This window comes from Dipteris shenzhenensis, chromosome 6 (genome assembly GCF_047967505.1).
Source record: "Dipteris shenzhenensis isolate YYH24624 ecotype China chromosome 6, Dip_SZ_1.0, whole genome shotgun sequence".
NCBI lineage: Eukaryota > Viridiplantae > Streptophyta > Polypodiopsida > Gleicheniales > Dipteridaceae > Dipteris > Dipteris shenzhenensis.
Window position 1 is genome coordinate 58,060,023 of NC_141601.1, and position 20,975 is coordinate 58,080,997.

The following is a 20,975-nucleotide window of genomic DNA, read 5'->3' on the forward strand; positions in this document are numbered from 1 at the left end:
TGGCTCTTCCATATTATATTAACTATAAATGGGGGTCCTGGATGCCGCCCCCTGAGGTGATGCTTGGGATGGTAGCACCACAGCTTTCTTTCTTGATGCTTCTAGAATAGGTCTTCTAATGTTATTCTTTCTGTGGCAATGTTTTCGTCACCTCCCCTTGATCACCCCCCTTAAAAAGACAGAAAAAAAAGCCTAGCATTGATTGTATTAGCTTCTTTGTGAGAAGTACCTTTTTCCCTAGCATCTCAGCAGAGGCAAGCACACCGATCTTGCTAGGTTGAGATGGAATATATCTTCCATTGCAAGTGTTAGAAAAGAAGCCAGCCAAAAACCATTTATAATCCAAGATCTAAGTTCTAAGTTGAGATGGAATATTTCTTCAAATTCTATTTTGCAAGTGTGAGAAAAGAAGTCCTATTTCTCGGCCAAAGATGGTCAACGGCAATCTTAACACCAAGTACTAAGCCAGGAACAAAGGCATTGTAGGAAAACAGCTGCAAATTCGTAAAGCCCAATTTTCCCTAGGACTACAAAGAGCATTTCAACTTCACTAAGGACCCTCACAATTCCTTCCGGACAGTATGACACAAGAACTTTGCCCAAGATGCACGGAAGCACATCTACAAATGAGCTAGTAATATGTTCAAGATAAACGACGATAAGAGGTGCATCCAAGAATTTGGAAGTTGATATTGCAAGCCAAAGAGCGAAGAGGGTTACCTGCATGTGAAATAAAAGAACCAATACTTCTAGTGTCTAAGAAGAGACCTTAACTAAATACACCACATAGACAGAAAAGTCGGTATCAAACCGTATGACAACTCTTTTGAGTGTTGAGTCCTTGTCCAGAAAACAGAATAGGTTCTGTTAGACGTTACAAGACAGATCAAATGCAAGTCAGCATGAATACAGACAAAATGGGAATTCGGTGGCAGGCTTAGGTCTTTCATCCGAAAATGTGTCTTTCAAACCAATTGTCCAGCCTACAAGCTTTTGACACTCAAAACACAAAATTGGTCGAAATTGGGCATCTTAACATGTTTCAAGTTCGAAACAGCAGAACCAACTTCCACTTTTGCCCTATTGTCCGCAATCCTACACTCATACGTTCCTAAACATAAACGTGTAGTCGCATGGAAGTCACAACACTCTAACGTTAGTCAAAGCACCTTCAGGATGTCGTCTGCTCCACTGACTGAGAAGAAACCGCCGTCTTCCAAATTAAGAAGCCTTACAATTCCATCCTCCGCAAGAAGTGAATAACGCCTCGATCGGAGTCCCAATCCGACTGACTTGTCACTCAAATCCAATATGACCCCCATTGCCCTCGTAAATTGCATAGTTCCATCCGACAAAAGGAGCACCCTATCTTCCACCCCTAGGCTGTCCCCCCACGCTTTCATGACGAAGGCGTCGTTCACGGCGATGCATGCAATCGTGTCAACCCCTTTGGCCCTCATCTCATCTGCCTTCTGCACAAAACCAGGCAGGTGCTTCTGCGTGCACGTAGGAGTGAAAGCGCCTGGTACGGCGAAAAGCACCACTCTCTTCCCTCTGGTCAGAGTAGAGATGTCGACAGTCTGCAGGTCCCCTTCCTTGTCAATGTAGGAAAGAGTGGCGGCAGGAAGCTTGTCGCCGACAGCGATGGAGGAAGCGAGGGAAGGGAGGGTGCGGCGGGGGGAGCGGGAGCGAAAAGCGAAGGAGGGGCTGGAGAAGGGGGGAGGAGAAGGGCCTGGGGAACCGTAAAGGGTGACGAAGGATGTTTTGAGGGAGGAGCGGAGCTTGAGCTGGGGATTCCAGGACACAACAACAGGAGGAGCAGGAGCAGCAGTAGAGGAGGAAGAGGAGGAGGAGGAGGAGGAGGAGGAGGAAGAAGGGGAGGCAAAGGTGGCAGAGATGTTGTTGACGGAAGACGCCGCCATTGTTTCTTTCTTCTTCTGTGTTTGTGTGTCTCTGTTTGATCTTCACCCAAAAAGTTTGATATAGATTTTGTCACTCATGAGTCTGGTAAGGTGGCTCTCTGTACGGCAAACAAAATATATATTTACTTCTTAACACCTACATAAACCTTCAACGTATCCACCTAAAAAAACCTTCTACCTTTGAAACATTTTAACTTTTTTGGCCTGCCATATGTGGAGGCTTAAGTGAAGTTGTTGGGCACTCCATTAAGCTCATTTTGAAACAGGTTTGGTGGCGCGTGTAGTCCACAATTGCCCCATATTCCTGCCACTTGTGCTACGTGGAGCCCACAGATGCCGCAAATGGCTACCAGGCTCCGCCATGTGTCGTCCCCTGACTGGCTTGAAGTAGTTGTGTGTTGGCTGGATTTCATGCATGCCATTGTCACCATGCAATGCATTTTGCTAGGCTCCTTCATTTTATCTTCCTTTTCGAATCGAAAGACAATTGCCTTCTAGTGTCTCTGCGCTCAATCTTTCGGACAACCACCTCGAATTTGTTGAAAAACTTTAGCAGCCTTAGTGCGTGGACTCTCTGATTGAACCTCTGTGTTCTTTGTCAAGACAAGATTTTGGCTTTCTAGGGCACTTTGTGGAGCCTTTTCACTCTAGTTGAGTCAGAGAACATTGTCGCTCCTTTGTGATTTGAAACATGTTGTTGGGTTTTGCTCCAAGTTGGTGTTGGCCAAATCACAACACTCCTCCCTTCTCCTGAGTGTTGTTGTTCTACCCCATATCCAATTGCCTAGTTCGATCCATTCCCTCTATCATATAGATTTGCAAGTATCAAACATCAACATGGTGGGAAACTAACCGCTTATGTTTGATCTTATGTGCCTTTGATTATAGATCATCAATCAAATACGTTCTCTTCTGGGCACCACTAGTCTTCTTTGCTTTATTTGGATTGTTTGAGTTTGTACTTAGGCTTGTGCCTTACAGAACAAAACATGCCGGTTCTTTTCTTGACTTGGCTTGTTGAATCTTCCAGATAGGTAGAGCTAAGCCTCCTTTTCTTCTCTAGCTGCCCAGCCTTTTTCTTTTGATCTCGACAGGTTAATCATTTGCCATTTTGTGAATGTCGAATGCTTTTGCAGCCTCTTCTCTTCTCTTCAACACCAATAGCTTTTCTTCGTCTCGCTGGTGATAGTCTAACAAAGCTGCTTGCCCGGCTTAAGAACTCGGTGACGATCGACAAGTAAGTGATCGTCTCATCATGGTCCTGTGGCGGCATGCAAGTTTCATTGTTGTAATGCTTGTTGTTTCGACCACAGAAAACGCCTTCCATGAGTGGAGCGCTCTTTGGTTGTATGGTGGACTTGCTTCTGATACTGCGATGGAATCTAAAACTGCATGTGTCTGACACATTGTTCTTTCTATTCGATTACACTCTGGGTTACTTGGTTCACCGCGTTAAATGGATACCACAACTTTTTCTCTGTAGCAAGTTGTGCCCACCGGGCATAGAGGAAACATTTTTCGCTCTGTTGATGAGTCTAGACAGTAATCGTAATAGCATTACGTCTCGGGTACATAGCTCAACGTAAGGACTGAGTAGCTAGATACATCACTGCAATCGCAATTTGTCATGCCTAGGAACCACATTCCACACTGGATGGGCGTTTCTCACGTGAAAGCAAACGAACGTCCACAATTTTCTACAGCATAGGAAATGTTTAGCATCTTCAGGTGAGGAGAGAAGTAGAGTCTAATTCTCCAACACAAGCTCCCGTGGTTGTGGACCGCTTCACGTGGGTGGCTTAGAATTTCCATAAAGGAAAGTTTTGGACCAACTTACCCAAACAACTACGAAAAGCATGGGCACGGATGATCATAGTTTTTCTATATAAGTGCGCTTGGATACTTGCTGTTGGCTCCTTGAGTATTTATAGACATGTGAGGCTTGGCTACCTCCTACAAGCAATCTTTCTTGCAGACTAAGTGTCTAAGAGCACATCACATGATATCTAACTTAGGCTGCAACACACAACTATTCAGGGATAGTAAGTGTTTAAGACAATGTTGCATGATATCTAACTTAGACTACAACACACAACTACAAGGGACAGTTGAGTGCCAGACTAAGTGCTTGAAAACATCTCTAAACTTAGACTGTAACACACAACTGTCAAGGAAGAGATGAGTGCCATAATAAGCATCTATGAAAACATCACTAAGCTTGGACTGATAGTTCTCTTCCTCCTCTTTCCCTTCCTTTCATGCTTTCTCCTTGTTTGTAGGCTTATGTTTGTCCCCTCAATCCAATCCCTTTGGAAAGTTGCTTCTCCAAACTCCTCCTTCCTCTAACTAGTTATCTGAAAAATGGTATGTTTCCTCTCTTTTGTAGGGCCAGCCCACAAAACACTAAGCGGGACTTTTCTACGTAAGAAAGTGCTTCCTCTTTTTTCCTTTTTTTGTTTCCATTATTTGCATTGGCCTACAGCTAGCGCTTTAAGCGCTAGCTGTCTTCTTCTCACGTCTCTTTCTTTTCGTCTCTAACCTTTTGTGAGAAGATCTCAACAAGCATGTCACAACCAGACCAACGAGGTTTACCAAGTCAATTCGAAAAGATCTGGAGAGTCTCCATGGACACTAGTAGTGGGGAATTCGAACAAGGTCCCATTTTTGCCACAATCCTTTTAAACTTCCGTTTAAAATTCTGACTTATTTTTCAAGAACTTACCTTCGTGATCGCTCTGTGTAGGAATGATGAATATGGCAGAATCTGGCAACCTTGCAGAGAAAGCGCATTCGGTTCATCGAGGTAAACAGTGACTCCCTCTGTCATAAACCCGCCAGCCCTTTCGCCCCTACTAAGAATAATCATGTCTTGAATAACTGCTGCGCTATTGCTTTCCAACGCTTCTGATCAAACCATCTCGTAATGTGATCTAGAGCCTCTGTTTTCGTGAATAAGTCATAGATGTTGTTGGAAGGCTCACTATCAAATGATGGGCGTTTACATCTTTGTCTCCTCTCTGCTCGCGTCGAACATTTGACTTCTTTTTCCCTTGCTGCCTTTCTCTACAGACTCTGATCTTTTATTCACCTTAACATTTTTCCCCCTAGCTTTCTCTCATCTCTGGCCATGCTCAAGATTTAACGTCTTTTTCCTTTGTTGCCTTCCACTACATAGTCTCTTATGTTATTGCTCTTAATATTGCCAAAGCCAAATCAAGCGTACACTTTATGTTCATCTCTGTTTTTTCCTATGTTTTTCTCCACTGCAGAAATCATTCACCAATCTGAAGTACAAAGTCCTCTATCCGAACCACAGCACGACAAAGTTCACTCACCCAGGTCCACCTCAAGACATGACCAAGCACCCGAGCCAAGGAATCCGTCTTTGTCTCGTGCATTGTCTAAATCCGCCCACGCCACTAGGGGCATATTTACTAGTGCTTTTTCCTCGTGTGTTCCAAAACATCGTTTGCTTGTATTGGTCGAGTGATTGTTTTGAAATAGCTTTTTTGATAACTTATCCTCTTTACTTTAGATGTCCTCATAGACACGGTGTGTTGAAAAGAGGTGTCACGAGTAGCTGGGCTCGGTTGGGGGGGGCTAGAAAACTTCAATCCAATAGAAGGTAGACTCGTAGCAAAAGATAGTGCATTACCAACACATCAGCTTAACTATCCCTTGCTTTGTTGTTTTTAAATTGTTGTTCTTTTCGGAAAAGGTCTTGCCCCACCAATAAGATGGAGTTTTATAATTACAAACAGGTTCAAGAAGGAAAGAATCATCTCCTTCTAGATGAATATAAAGAAAAATTCCTCCGCGTGCATAAATATGCACTCAAAATGACAGGTGTCTCTCTCTCACACAAGTTTGTAGAAGGTCTCATGGAAGATCCTTTTTACATGATGAAAGGGACAGGGTCTAAGGATTTCTTGGATGTCATGGCCAAGGTAGATAATTTCAAGAAATTGGAGGCATACAATGAAAGAAAGGGTGCAAAGACAAAGATAATTCCGATACGTCATTGTTTTCCAGGAGCTCAAAGTTTAAATATTCCCCAACATAGGCCAGAGTTTTCTAATACTAATAAATTTCAAGGGAATAATTCAAAACAAGATGGAAAAAACTTTAGAAATCAAAGGAGGTTGTTCCTTATAGTTAGCAAGGTGGCTAGAACAAAGATCAAGTTAATAAAGGGAGGCGATACGAGCTCTCGTGCAGCAAGGAGTCATCTTAGTGTCCGAGGCTTGCATCATTAGAACGACCACTCCTACTCCCCAAACAACAACGACCTTTCCATTGGATCTGGCTCCACCCCATCCAAAGACGGTGGCATCAAGAAAATTTCTAAAAAGACATTGAAGACCGCAATCCTTGTAGCTGCCAAGTAAGCATGTGCCGAAGGTACGGTTCTCTTTGTCCCTTCCAAGAATTACTCATTCGTGAGATGTTCAATCCATTCTTATTTTGCATCCCACTGAGATAAAGGATGTGAACTAAGGCTCAATTGCCATATTAAGTTATATATAAGGCCACCACTTCTGGAGGAGCAAGGTGACTCCGACGTTACCAGCAACAATTAGTTTGGAACTAGAATTGGAAAGCTTTTCTTTTAGAACTACAACTTTCTTTTTTGTGCTTGTTGCACTACTACGCACATTGAAATGTCCCAATGAAAAGTTCAAGTTGTTTTAAGACTATAGTAATGCTGCAAATACATTTTGTTTGAAAGGATCACCAAGTGTTCCAAACTGCAATGAAGTTGGTTTAAATTGTTTTACATTTGTTACTTGCTCTCCTATACTTTTATTATGCTATTAATTAACAATTTACTACTTTGTTGCGGTTTCAACTGTTGGTAAGAAAATATAGTTTTTACGTTCAAAATTTGGCTATTTCCTTTGTTATGATTTGATACCATTGCTCCCCTTCCTTTTTAATTGTATGACCCTTACAATGAAATTTCAATTAATGATATTATACAACCATAGTAAATTTAGTTGTTTTGCTTTTGAAGTGAATCCATCTTTCCAATGCATTTGTAAGTACAACTTTAGAACAAAGAATAACTTTTGCACTTAGAAACTTCTAGATTTATAGATTGTAACGCTTCCTTGGTCACATCTTTTAAGCTTTGGAAAAAGAAGGCATTATATTCATAAACGCACATTATCCACCAAATTCAGAGAACTGTAAAGGGTGACGAAGGATGTTTTGAGAAAGGAGCGGAGCTTGAGCTGGGGATTCCAGAACACAACAACAAGAGGAGCAGCAGCAGCAGCAGAAGACAAGGAGGAGGAGGAGGAGGAGGAGGAGGAGGAACAAGGGGACGAAAAGGTGGCAGAGATGTTAATGGAAGACGCCACCATTGTTTCTTCCTTCTATGTTTTTACATCTCTATTTGATCTTCACCCAAAAAGTTTGATATAGATTCTGTCATTGATGAGTTTGGTAACTTCTCCTAAAGTGAAGGTGGACAACCATGGACATCCTCTACAAACAAAACAAGATGAAGTATCTTCATTGGGCCTGCCCAGATAGGATGTTATTGTTCTTTTTTTTTGTTTTGTTTTTAATTTTCATGCTATTATGGTTGTGTAGAGGAGGGAGTGGTCGGTCCAATAAATGTAGTTTGTTCCTTGTCTTCTTCCCTCAATTTTGTCGTTGGTCCAGATTTGATCCAATGATGTTTCGTAAATTGTTGTTGTTGTCGTAATTGTTTTCTCCATTTCATATTTTTGCATCAAGGCAATTACTTTTTGGTTTGCTATTGTTTTAGAATTGAAGTCTATGTTGAAATCACCTGCAATGTACGTGTTGTTTCACTCGGTATTGCATCCATTATTGTTTGCATTGTACTTGTTAGTTCGCTTGTTTTTGTCCCCAATGATTTGTACATGTTAACAATTATTGTTTCTTTTCCCCCTTCTTTTGTGAGTAGCGCTTTGCACCCTTTGTCATAATAAGATTTTCCCCACAATAGTCTCATTGTGTTATTGTAGTATGTTGCGAGCCCTCTTTCCATTGTTGTTGAGATGTTCTTGTATCCTAGTAGTTCCACTGATGTCGATGGTTGTTTGTGTGTTTCTTGTAGGCATAGGATGGATGCATTGAGAATGCTTATGGAGGAAAGTAATTTTCTGTGTGCTTGAAATGATCTTGTGTTGAGGCTCTGTAGAGTTTTTCCTGTTTCGTGTAGCTATTCGAAGTCGACCTGTTTGCATGTCCAGTTGTGCTCCGTTCTCAGCCTTGCCATTTCTTGTAGTACTTGTTTGTCTATTTTTTATGTGTTTCATTTCTAGTTTCGACAGAAAGTATAGGTTTGCAGGGTTGCGAATCCTTGACAGAGCAGTGTCTGCCAGTCCATGTGTTTTTATTCCCGCAAGGTCGAATGCGAGTGAGTCAAGGGTTAGCCCTTGTGAGCAATGTATTGTTCTTCCTGGTGCGGCTCGAATCGAAAATTGTGTTCTAGTGACTGTGTTCAAGTGGTTGTTTCTGATTTGGAATTCATGGGTTACTTGTAGAATTGGTGTCCATGTTCTAGGCGTGTTTCCGTCGTAGGATCTGTTGTTTTTGTACCGCACCTTCTGGCCCATATTCTTATCACTGAATTCAAGCCATACAATGAAGGGTTTTTTTTCTAGCTCGAACCCTTTGAATATGCCATCTGCACCATTTACAATGCTATCGCTGATGTTGAGATTCCCAGTGCAAACTTTGACGATCATTTATTTTTTGAGTTGCAATTTCTCTTGTAGGCCACATGTTTTCCTTGGGTCGCTGGGGATCGTTATTGTTTTGCTGCACGTTTTTTGCATGATGTCCTTTGCTATGAGGATGTGCGCCTCTCCTAGAATGTTTTCAAAGACGATATCATTGTGTTTGTTTTTTGCATTATTTGTGTAGAGAATAGATGGGGTGTGTCATTCTTGCTCAGCACGTCCTTAAGGTGTGTTGCATTCAGCTTGTTGATGTCTACATCAGTGTGTGTCCCTACTCTTATTCTGTTGAGGATATCTAAGAATAGTGTGTCTGCTTAGGCTATGTCAACTCGTAGTATTGTCTGTGCGATCTCCAAAGGGATCCTAGCATCATTGTGGATGTCGACTGCAAGCTAAATATCCATGAGTCTTTGACAGGGCTTACCTGGCAATTGTCTCCACACAAAATAATATCGACACCACCAAATGGATCTCTCACATCCGCATGTCTGTTGCTTCGAAAAAGCTAATGCCCACCAATGAGATCTCATCGATCATAATTAGTTGGATGTCTTGATATTGGCTTGTGAGGATTTGTTGTTTCTTTGCCGATAGTTCGACATATGTGGCTATAAGTAGTGGCAAATGCAATGCTACATGTATCATTGTTCCGCCAATTGTATGCACTACTTTTCCAGTGTACACTAGTAGAAATGTCATTGGGAGGTCGACATCTATTGTGGTTTTGTGTGAGTATTGGTGCCGCGCATGCCCTTAGCCATTATGGTTGTGACAAATGTTTTCCCTGCTCCTGCATTCCCCGATATGAATAAGCAGACCTGTTTTGTCGGTTCTATTCTCTTCTTCAGCATAATGTCTTAAAAATGAGGCATTATTGTGTATCCATCTGCCTTAATGCCGAGTAATAACTCTGGTTGGACAGTTTTCTTTGTGCTTGTGGTTGCTACTAGCAACAGATGTTACGAGGGACATATTAGGTTTGTTAAACATTGCATGGTCTCCTTATAATAATTTATTGATGGTGTACATACATTTCCCTCCAAGTTTGGAATTCTTTTTTTAAAGGATGTTCTTTGAAACGAAAAGGCAGGTATAATAAACACATTTCCCTGTAAAGTTCTTCTGGTTCTTTTTGCATGTTGTAGTTATTGAATCTTATAACTCTTCCTTGTTTTCTTTTCTTTGTTGCTCCTGCTTTTACCGTAAAGTTTGTTGCAAATGATGCTAGATAGTGATTGTGCAACTCTGCCTTTCTTGTAGTGTACTTCGCTATTATGTCTTCAAAGAAGATATTTGTGCTTTTTGGGTCGAGTTTCTCGAGTAGTGCCCTTCTTTTTAGAAGCAATGTCCTTTGTTTAGGAGGGCTTGTGTTTATGTAAATGAATTCCCTTGTTGCACTAGTGAGCGGTAGTGAGAGGCAAAGGTACACAGCTTGTTGTGCGCTGATGTGTTGCATATTAAGTATTGTGTTGCCCACTTTTATGATCCTTTCATCCGCCAGTGCATTTTGTTGGAAGCTCTGGATAATGGCATCCTTCACAGTGTTGTTTGTCTCTTTGTCTATTTTTGTTATGTATGACGTGTAGTAGGAGGCTGCACCGTGAGGGTTCAGGATAAATTGGATATCGGTGTTTGCCCCCCAAAGCTTCGTCAATGTTGGGTTGAAGTTATTGGTGTAAGTGTCCTTTGGTTCCCTTCTTAGAAAGATCTGTAGCTTCATATGGTGGACCTCAGTGCGAGTATGTACTCATCCACAGCAAGAGGCACAAAGTCTAAGAATGCCTAGAATGACAAACCCAAAATGTCCTTGTTGTGCATTGCGTTTGTTACTTTCGTGTAGTTGTCTCTATGGTTTCTATTGCATCTTTCTCTGGGCACTGGGTGCAGTATCATTGTTTCCGTAATAAGGGGCCTTGGGAAACCAAAACGGCATTGCCTGGGGCACCAACTCAATATGTAATATGTTACTACCCTAGTCCAAAATCTAAGGTATGGGGGGACAAGGTCCATATATAATATGCATGGATTTCCTTTAAAAAATTCAAATATGCAAGGGAAAAATATGAAAATTTCATGTCCCGTTTGAAAAATATGCAAGATTTTAAGATTTGTACATATTTTTCATAATATGTGAGGCCCAAGGGAGGGGGGGGGGGTCTTTTGGATGGGGGGGGGGGGAGGGGGGGTAAAACAAAAAATACAATAAAATATGAAAACCCATCTCCTTTCAAATTAATGTAACTTTTTCATGTGTTACTCAAATGTCAAGGTGTAAGGACATATTTGAAGCTATTTTAGTGTAGAACACAACCATGTTAATTTGAATAATTTTTACTCATGGCATATTGTTAAATTCATCTCATACTCAAGATTTTGATGGGGTTTTTTTCTAAAGGGAGTTGGCGCCCCAGGTGGCATTGTTTCTTTCCTTTGTTGCATGTTTTCTTGTGCTTATGGCTTTGTAAATCTTCTTTGCCAGCTGAAAGCTTCGAGCTATCGGTTGAAATGAATTTGTCAATGAATTCCTCAATGGCATTGTCGCTGAGGCCATTGTAAGCAGGCGCTCCCTGTATCCAAAGCAGGCCATGATCATGCTGGCTTCCCCTATTTTGAAACTCAATTCGCAAAGAAAAAGTATGCAACCGTGCCTAGGATTGTGTCATCTCATTTCAGCAAGGTCTTCAAAGCTTTGAACTTGTGGACATAGTATTGAGCTGTTATGACAGGATCTGATTGGATGAGGTCTTGGATGGTAGTTTGATTTTTCTTATCTCCTTTGTTCATGCCATTGTTATTAAGGCTTTGAAGGCATGCTACCAAGGGCTCCCATCTTTTCTCGACTGTTGATAATGTAATAAAGAACGTTGGTGGACCAAGTTGTCTGACCATTGTGAAAACATTTCTTTTCAAAAGATGTTTGTTATCCTCTGATGTCCGTAGGCATACGAAGTTTTGGAAGCCAATCTTGGATTGCAGAAGCTTCGCAATGTTGGTATCGAGTGTCACTATTTTTGCCGTGAGGCTTGTTCCTTGCAGTTGGCCTTTTCGCATGCGTACCCAAGTCGAAGACAGCACTTGCTGCACCAATATTTCATTGTTTTGAAGAACAAGTTTTCTATGCACAATGCAATCCTTTGGTCTTCGTTCTGTAATTCCCATTTCATGATTTTTTGGTAGCTGGAACGGTCTGGTAGTTGGTACGCACGCGGATGACCATAAAACAAGGCCGAAAATGCTAGCTCTTCACGTTGCATGTCTTTGAAATGTCCGAGCGGCAAAAAACGTTCTGAGGGAGCCACGACTATGGGTTTACTCTCGAAGTCCACAACTTGTTGGCTTGTGTATAGTCCATGAACCAATGTATCAGTGTCAGGCTCATGTAGTTGTATCGTTGCAGGGCTTTGCTGTGGTGTTTGCTCGTTCCACAACAGTTCCTAGATGTGTTGTTGCCATTCATGGTTTATCTTGATGTGGTTGTCCATGTAAAGAGGCGTGTCGAGTAGCTCCTGTAGTGCAAGCATTGTCAAAGACTAAAGTAGGTCCAAACACCTGAGGTAGTTATAGTTGAATTGCATTCGCCTCTTGATTGCAACCATCACTGTTGCACTGTCGTTGATAAATCTTGGAAGTAACTATTGAGCTTTGTCAAGGTCCGCAAACACATTGATCACGCTCCCATGGAGCCCGAGCTGCCCTTCGTACGTGCGAACGGGATTGTTATTGAAACTAGATGCTCTTCGATTCTATTGAGGGTAGAAGTGTTTTTCAATGGTTTGGACATCTTCATGTGTGCCTTGCTGAACTTTGGTATTTGGTTGGCACGAATCAGAGTGCGGCACTATGTGCAGATCTTCTTCCATTTCGTCTCTAGTCATGCTTGTGTCAGTCTCCATTTACCACTGTAGAATTGCCTACCTTTTTCATTCGAATGTCAGGGAACCACAGAGTCTGCTTGATTTTTAGCAGATATGTTCTTTATGGCTTAGACGGACCCTCGCTGTCGCTTCAGCACACTTTCGCTTGCGTGTGAGGCACAATGATGCGTTTGCTCTGCATTGATGTGGTGCTGAGGGAGAAGCTCCGCCGTTAGAATGGTTTGTTGGTGAATGGACGCCGTAATGTTTTATTGCTTATTGCTGCTGCGACAGTGCGGTTTTCGGAGCTGTACTTAATTTGGTAAGCTTCTGCTATAGCTCTTGCAGGGAGTTCCAAGTTATGTTCAGAGAGTTCTCTCAATTGGGCTTCCTCTTGTTCCGCCCAAACCTTGTATGCCCTTTTCTTTCTCTTGTGAAGGAGTGGCCAGATTGTTGCGGGGCAAGTTGTTTGATTTATGAGCAGGAGTTTTTCTTGGTCTGGAATTCTGTTGCCAACCTCCATCACTCGCAATAACGTTTGCGCATCATATAGCAATATAGCAAAGGGGGAATGCAGGTTGTTGTGCATGGCCATGACAGAATGGTAGACTAGTGGGGGGCAATGAACAGAATGCTGGATTGCGTGCAGGAATTGATCTTTTGAAATTGCATATCTGTCTGAGGTCTCTTGCCTTTCCATTGTTATGGTGGGAGACCCCTCGCAAGGGACGCTGAGGATGTTTGCTGTGCTTAGGAGCAGGTCCAAGATCCTATCGTAATTCCATGATGGGACAAGAGCGACCAAGCACCGTATCAAGTCTGTGTTTTGTGGGTTTGCGTCGCCAAACGGTTGATTCCACGAGGCATTGAACGGCTCCGAATCAATTCTTGGGTCCATGGCTTTGCTAGATAAATCCAGACGTTGCTGTACACTGTGTTTCGATGTTGCCGTTTGTTTCCGAGTAACTATCAGGCAGCGCCTTGTAGTAGCGAAGAAGCTTTTCTATAAGTGGGTTTATTCTCGTAGGCGAAAGGCATGTAGCCATTTTCTTCATTGCATAATGCGTTTGCGAGGGCATGAGTACTGAAAGAAAAGAAGACATTGCAAAGAAGGAGCGTGGGCTTTTTTAACAAAGCAGTTTCAGGCACTTTTCTATATACAGTGGTTGCAAACGTAAAGGAGTATCTCTGTCTATACAGTGTGTCCCTGAGGACAGAAACACACACAAGTAACTGAGCAGGAAATGAGAAAGCAAAGGCAATAGTGTTGTATGTACAATGTGGTGCGGACGGAAGCACACATAAGTAACTGAGCAGGAAATGAGAAAGCAAAGGTGACAGAATCACACTAGGCAAGGAGCCGCAAGGAAAGGTTAGTCTGCGTATTTACATTCGGTGGCAACAACTGCGGGTTACATGGCTAGGCACTCTCGGCGAAGTTATTCACAAACCCTGAACTGTTCACTATAAATTCCCGCGTGGGCCTTTTCTCCAACAGCATAGAGCGTGTTGCCACAATGCTCCCACTGTGAAACTCCATGAAAGGACATCGTATCCCCGTCGACCTGTGTCGATCTCCTGGTCTCATCATCTCTAGCATAGTCACTATCACAGTATCCATGCAACTGTGGATGACTTCCTCTGTATTCTATCCCAAACTGTCTTGTACCTCTAATGTATCTCAAGACTCTTTTGGCTGCATTCCAGTGAGACTGTTTTGGACTTGCCATAAACTGTGCTAGTGAGCTTACTACATAACAAATATCTAGCCGTGTGACTGTCAGATATGTAAGAGATCCGATGAGCTACCTGTAGTATCTATCATTGACTATAGGCTTTTCTGAATCTTTAGTAAGTTTCAAACTCTGTTCCATGGGAGTGGCTGCAATCTGCCATATGAAACTTCTTCAGGAGACTGTCAACATACTTGAGCTGACTCATGAATGTGCTATCTGAATCTCTCCAGAACTCAATTCCAAGACAATAGTGCATAAGTCCAAGATCTTTCATGTCGACTCTGCAGATAAGTCTTGTTTTAGTTTTCTGATAAAGCTATCCTTGCTTCTTGTCACAATCAGATCATCTACATACAAAAGTGCAATAGTAATGTCTTCCCCGTGAACTTTGTAGTAGAGAGTATGATCTGCATTGGACTTCATGTATCCCACATCAGCAAAATATTTATCAATTCTACCATACCAACTTCTGGGTGCTTGCTTTAAGCCATAGAGACTTTTCTTGAGATGGCAAACCTTATTCTCCTTTCCTAGTTCAACATAACCTGCTGGTTGTTGCATGTGGACTTCCTCGTCTAGGTAACCATTGAGAAATGCATTCTTGACATCGAGTTGATACACATTCCATTTGCCGAGTGTCACTAGTGATATCAAGAACCGTATGGAATCCATCTTTGCTACTGGAGCATAAATCTCATCATAGTCTTGACCATATTATTGTGCAAATCCTTTTGCAACTAGTCTGGCTTTGTATCTCTGAATACTTCCATCTGGATTGTACTTCACTTTGTATACCCATTTGTTTGCTATGGCCTTCTTTCCTGGTGGAAGGTCGCATAATTCCCAAGTATTATTCTTATACAACGCATCCATTTCTTCATTCATAGCAATTTGCCATTCTGGCTTTTCTACTGCATCTTCAAAGTACACTGGCTCTTCTGTAGCCATAATGGTAGTCATAAGAGCATAGTTGGTGGTTTCCACCTGAATTGCTTTGCCTTTCTGAGCATATGTCAATCTAGCTGGAGGTTTGCTTTCCCTAGTAGAACGTCTGAGCTGCTGTGCCTCTGCTTGGGGTGTTGCTGGCAATTCTTGCTCTTCTTCATCAACCTGTTCTGTAGATGACTGTGAAGTCGATGCTTCTATCTCCTGTGTAGGTCAGGTTTTCCATTCTGATTCCTCATCAAAGATTACATCTCTAGAGATAATGACTTTGCGGTTGATGGGATCATACAATTTGTATGCTTTGCTTTCTTCACTGTAGCTAACCATGATGCATTTGCGTGACTTTGCATCCAATTTCCTGCAATGATCATCATGTATGTGGGCATATGCTATGCAACCAAATATGCGGAGATGCCTAATGTGTGCAGTGAATGCTTCATAAGGAGTCATACCCTGTATCGGTTCGGTAGGAAGCCGATTAAGCAAGTAGTTAGCTACAGCTATTGCTTCTGCCCAATATTGATTCAGAAGATTCTTTTCATTAAGCATTGCTCTAGGACTGCCTGCTAAAATCTCATTCTTCCTTTCAACTCTTGCATTTTGCCAAGGAGTATCTGCACATGTGAATTGTCTTTGAATGCCGTGATTTCTGCAAAAGTTCATGAATGCTGAAGACATGTATTCACCTCCTCTATCTGATCTCATGACCTTGATCTTTCTGCCTGTCTAGTTTTCTACCATGGCTTTGAATTCTTGAAATCTGGAAAACACTTCAAATTTCTCTTTTAGAAAGTAGACCCAACAATATCTGCTGTAGTCGTCGATGAAAGTCAAGTGGTAAAGTGAACCATTCATGCTGTGGGTCTGGGCACAACCCCATACATCTGTATGTATCAAATCAAGAATACCTCGTGCACGAGAGGTACTTCTGACAAAGTTGGTTCGCTTTTGTTTGCCAAAGCAGCATGCTTCACAAACTTTTCCAAGAAACTGTAGCTTTGGAATCCCAATTGCCATATTCTTATTCTTGAGATCTAACAAGTACTTGAAATTGACATGACCATATCTCTTGTGCCATTTTGCAGATAGTGGCATCTATTGCAGTTGAGCTGACATGGCATGCTTATCTGGTACTGTAGCTAGCATTCTATATAAGCATCCTTCCTTGACACCTTTTGCTACTAGCTGACATCTTTTGGATGTCTATAATAGTGCATTCATCACCGTCCAAGATGACTTTGTAATTGTGTTCCGCCATTTGGCCTACTAACAAAAGGTTCCTGCTAAGCTTCAGAACATAGAGCACATCTTTCACTAATCCTTTTGTACCAGTGAAATTGTTCATAGGGATAACACCTGTCCCTTGAACTAGATTCGGTGTATTGTCTGCTGTGTGGAAGACATTTTTCTGTCCTTCTAATGGCTTCATTTCTATGAACCATTCCTGATGATTTGTCATATGAGATGATGCACCGCTGTCGATGTACCAAAGATCCTGTTCCACTTGGTCGACTTGATAGCTGAAATCCTCTTTGGGATTGAAATCAGTGTCTGAGTACACTTGTCTGAGTACACTATATCAGTTTGATACATTTCCTCGCTTGCAAGAAACATATTCCCATGTTCATTTGCAAAAGGACTGCGACTAGAATGTCCACCACGATGATTTCCTCTACCTCGAGAATTCCCTCGACTACTGTTGGATTCACTACCTTGGTTGTACTGCTTTTTGCAACAATCTCTTTCATAGTGTCCAAACTTGTGACAGTAGTTGCACTGAATGTTTGACACATTGGTGGATGCATTCCCTCGTCCTTGGAATCTTCCTTGATTGGAATGATTTCCTCTTTGCTGATTCTAATGTTGCTGAGGATGATGCTGATGCTGATGCTGATGTTGATGCTGACTTTGATTTTGTTACTGGTGATGACTTTTCTGGTATGATCTACCTCTACCTCTGCCTCTGCCTCTGCTTCTGTTTGAAGCTGTGAATGCCTAATCATTAGAATGACCTTTACGTGCTTGAATTGCCTGAGTCCTGAGTTCTTCACCAAGTAGAACTGACTAAAGTTCTTCCAGTGTCAGAATTTGCCATTGGATGGCAATACTCTGGACTAGATTCTCGTATCCCTCTCCTAGTCCATTCAGAATTACTTGAACCATTTCTGTGGGGCTCATAGTCTCTCCTGCTACTACAAGTTGATTGTTGTAGTCTTTTATGCAAAGTACATAAGCATGACTGGTTTCACTGCTGTTGCGGAAACTCTGGTTGATCCGGTTTCTCAAGCTGAGAATCCTGTATGTGTTCTTGGACTCGTAGAGAGTTGCGAACATATCCCATGCTTCTTTTGATGTCTTGACTGTGTTGAGCTGTCTTAGCATGACATTTTGCACATTCTGCTTGATTAGGTAATAGGCATACTTGTCTTTCTTATCCCATTCTGCTTGAGCTCAAGCAATGGCAGGATCTGCTACTGGTGCGAAAACTATTTGTGTAGCTGTAGATGCCGTTGTAGATCCCGTTTCTGGTGCTGTGACAACAGATGGAGTAGAGCTACTGGTGGCTAGATTGTCCAATGGTCTAGGTATAGACCCATTGACATACTCCCATTTGTCCTAAAGCATAAGAATGGTCTCCATTCGGTATTTCCATGTACCGTAATTGGAGTTGTCTAACTTAGCAGATGCCCCCAAATTGAGGTTGCTAGTCAACATGGTGCAAGAAATGTACTCAAAAGTGTCGTGAAAATCTTTGTATGAATCAACTACAAATACACTGTCTATGCCAAGTGAAATCTTTGAACCATCTGTGAAGATAGAACTGCAATATATAAAATCTAATCCTATTACAAGGCTTGTGGCAATGATGCCGGGAATAGCCAAGAGGCTTTGCAAGGCTGAAATGATGTACACGATGCCGTGAGATAGCCGAATAGGCTTTACAATGGTGGCATGTGTGTGTGAAATCAAGTGCTATCTGCCCACTGAAATAATCTGCAATGCCTCTGAACTCTGAAGTCTGCTCACCGAACTGATGAACGTAAGGTTTCAAGTAATGTAATGATGTGAAACCGTATGTGAGCATATGGACTGACTCCGAGTAGGTACTAGTCGGGAATTTCGGGCATGGCTTAGATTGGCAACTTGGGGAAATTCAAAGCGTCCCCTCTATGGCGCTCTAGTCTACTCTGATCTAGATCTAAACCAACCGTTGATCGATGAAAGAACAACAAATAATTCCTTTTCTTTTGTTCTTTTTAAGTGATGGGTCAGATGCATCGATGTAGAGGCAAATGTGCATGAAGGAAGTGGTTTTGTCGGCGAGGCTCAAATGTGAGTGTAACTTGCGCCAAAATGTGTGCATGATGTGACGAGCACGTAGAGCATAAAAAAACGAGCGACTTTCCTTTTTGGAGCACCCTCAAATTCTTCCTAGATCAAGAGATACAACTTGATCTAGGTGGAGGGGCAAAAGGAGTGCAAATATGCTGAATGATGATGTGTCACTGTGAGTCACATGCAATGATGATGTGGCACTATGCCTAGCAAGAGGTGTGCCAGTGGAGCCCTGTGCTAAGGTGGCAGGAGTGGTCACATGCAGTGACTATGGAGCACTGTGTGTGCCTACAGAGGTCAGTGCTGACTAGACAGTTGAGGTGGCACTACTGAGGTGGCAAAGATGATGATGTCAGCAAGGTGACATGGCAATGATGATGTGGCACTGATGACATGAACTACTGACTTGGCACAGGTGATGTGGACTACTGATGTGGCTGATGATGTGGCAAATGATGTGTCTATGCTGACGTGGACTACTGATGTGGCAATGATGATGTGGCTGATGACATGTCAGTGTTGACGTGGCACTGTGGATAAGATGATGATGTGGCAGCTTCAGAGATAAGGTGGCCATGTGGCAAAATCCAGACCTCAACTAACTCAATCATTTCTTGACCTATGGTTCAGAGGGCTCGGGTTAGTGAGACCCCTTATCCGCCATGTGTCAGATGAATAGAGCTCTGGAATCTTCTACATTCTGACACAATCTAGAAGATTCCATTCCTACAGATTTCTATTGCTGCAGGAGCCGGGAGCCATACGTTGAAGCGTCACATGAGTCGAGGGAGCTTGGCATTGTAGACGCATGGTAGGTGACAAAATATGAAGAGGGGAGAGGAGAAGAGTGGAGATGAGGAGAGAGGGCACAGCTAGAGAGCACACCACAAATGACTAACTAGACACTAGATTTAGTTGAAAAGAGAGAATATATACAAACCCTTTTAGGGTTAGGGTTAGGGGATCTAACCATTTCCTTTATAGCACTCTATAAGGTTAGTGCTATGCACATATGATCACGTGATGGTGCTATGGACACATGATCACATGATGTTGAGCGTGAACTCTCAACACCTTTCCTCAAGATCAACATCAAGAAGTAGGCCTTCCCTCAAGATGATGATTCCGGGGAATCGAAAAAGGACTGAGCATGACATTCCATCACACCCCTTTAATGGGAATGTCCTTCCTCTGCATCAAACCAAGAGCTAGTCGGTGTTTCTCGAATAGCTCTTTACCGAGTGGTTTGGTAAAGATGTCTGCAACATTTTCTTTGCTATCACAATGCTACAGTGTGATGTCACCAAGTAAAGTCTTTCTGTGATGAAGTGCTCTCTAACATCAATGTTCTTTGTCCTGGAGTGATATACTGAATTTTTGGCCAATGTTTGAGCCGATCGATTATCACAGTATATTGTTGTCGACTTTGGCTCATCAAAGTAATATATTTCTGACAATAGTCTTCTGAGCCATATAGCCTCACATGCACCTGTAGTGAGTGCTCTATATTCTGCTTCAGTCGAAGACAAAGAAACAGTTGGTTGTTTGTTTGACAACCATGATATAGCACCTTGACCAAGGAAAAATGCATATCCCTGTGTTGATCTCTTGGTCTCATGATCTCCGGCATAGTCACTATCACAGTATCCATGCGACCGTGGATGACTTCCTCTGTATTCTATCCCAAACTGTCTTGTACCTCTAATGTATCTCAAGACTCTTTTGGTTGCATTCCAGTGAGACTATTTTGGATTTGCCATAAACTGTGCTAGTGAGCTTACTGCACAACAAATATCTGGCCGTATGATTGTCAGATATATAAGAGATCCGATGAGCTACCTGTAGTATCTCTCATTAACTGTAGGCTTCTCTGAATCTTTAGTAAGTTTCAAACTCTGTTCCATGGGAGTGGCTGCAATCTTGCAATGTGTCAAATGAAACTTCTTCAAGAGACTGTCAACATACTTGAGTTGACTCATGAGTGTACTATCTGAATCTCTCCAGAACTCAATTCCAAGACAATAGTGCATAAATCCAAGATCTTTCATGTCGAACTCTGCAGATAAGTCTTGTTTCAATTTTTTGATGAAGCTATCCTTGCTTCCTGTCACAATCAGATCATCTACGTACAAAACTGTAATAGTAATGTCTTCCCCTTGAACTTTGTAATAGAGAGTATGATCTGCATTGGATTTCAAGTATCCAAAATCAGCAAAATACTTGTCAATTCTGCTGTACCAAATTTTGGGTGCTTGTTTTAAGCCGTAGAGACTTTTCTTGACATGGCAAACGTTATTCTCCTTTTCTGGTTCAACATAACCTGCTGGTTGTTGCATGTAGACTTCCTTGTCTAGATAACCATTCAGAAATGCATTCTTGACATCGAGCTGGTACACATTCCATTTACTGAGTGTCACTAGTGATATGAAGAACCGTATGGAATCCATCTTTGCTACTAGAGCA

The 20,975-nt window shown here is 42.1% G+C and overlaps 1 protein-coding gene across 1 annotated transcript; it reads right to left on the bottom strand.

Annotated features, from left to right (window-relative positions):
* Positions 1-802: 802 nt before the first annotated feature.
* Positions 803-1,990, bottom strand: LOC147901411 (peroxiredoxin-2B-like). Its single transcript, XM_087376086.1, has one exon. It carries the CDS (start codon positions 1,920-1,922, stop codon positions 1,161-1,163), a length of 762 nt encoding a protein of 253 aa, XP_087232212.1. The 5' UTR covers positions 1,923-1,990; the 3' UTR covers positions 803-1,160.
* Between the last annotated feature and the right edge of the window lie 18,985 nt (positions 1,991-20,975).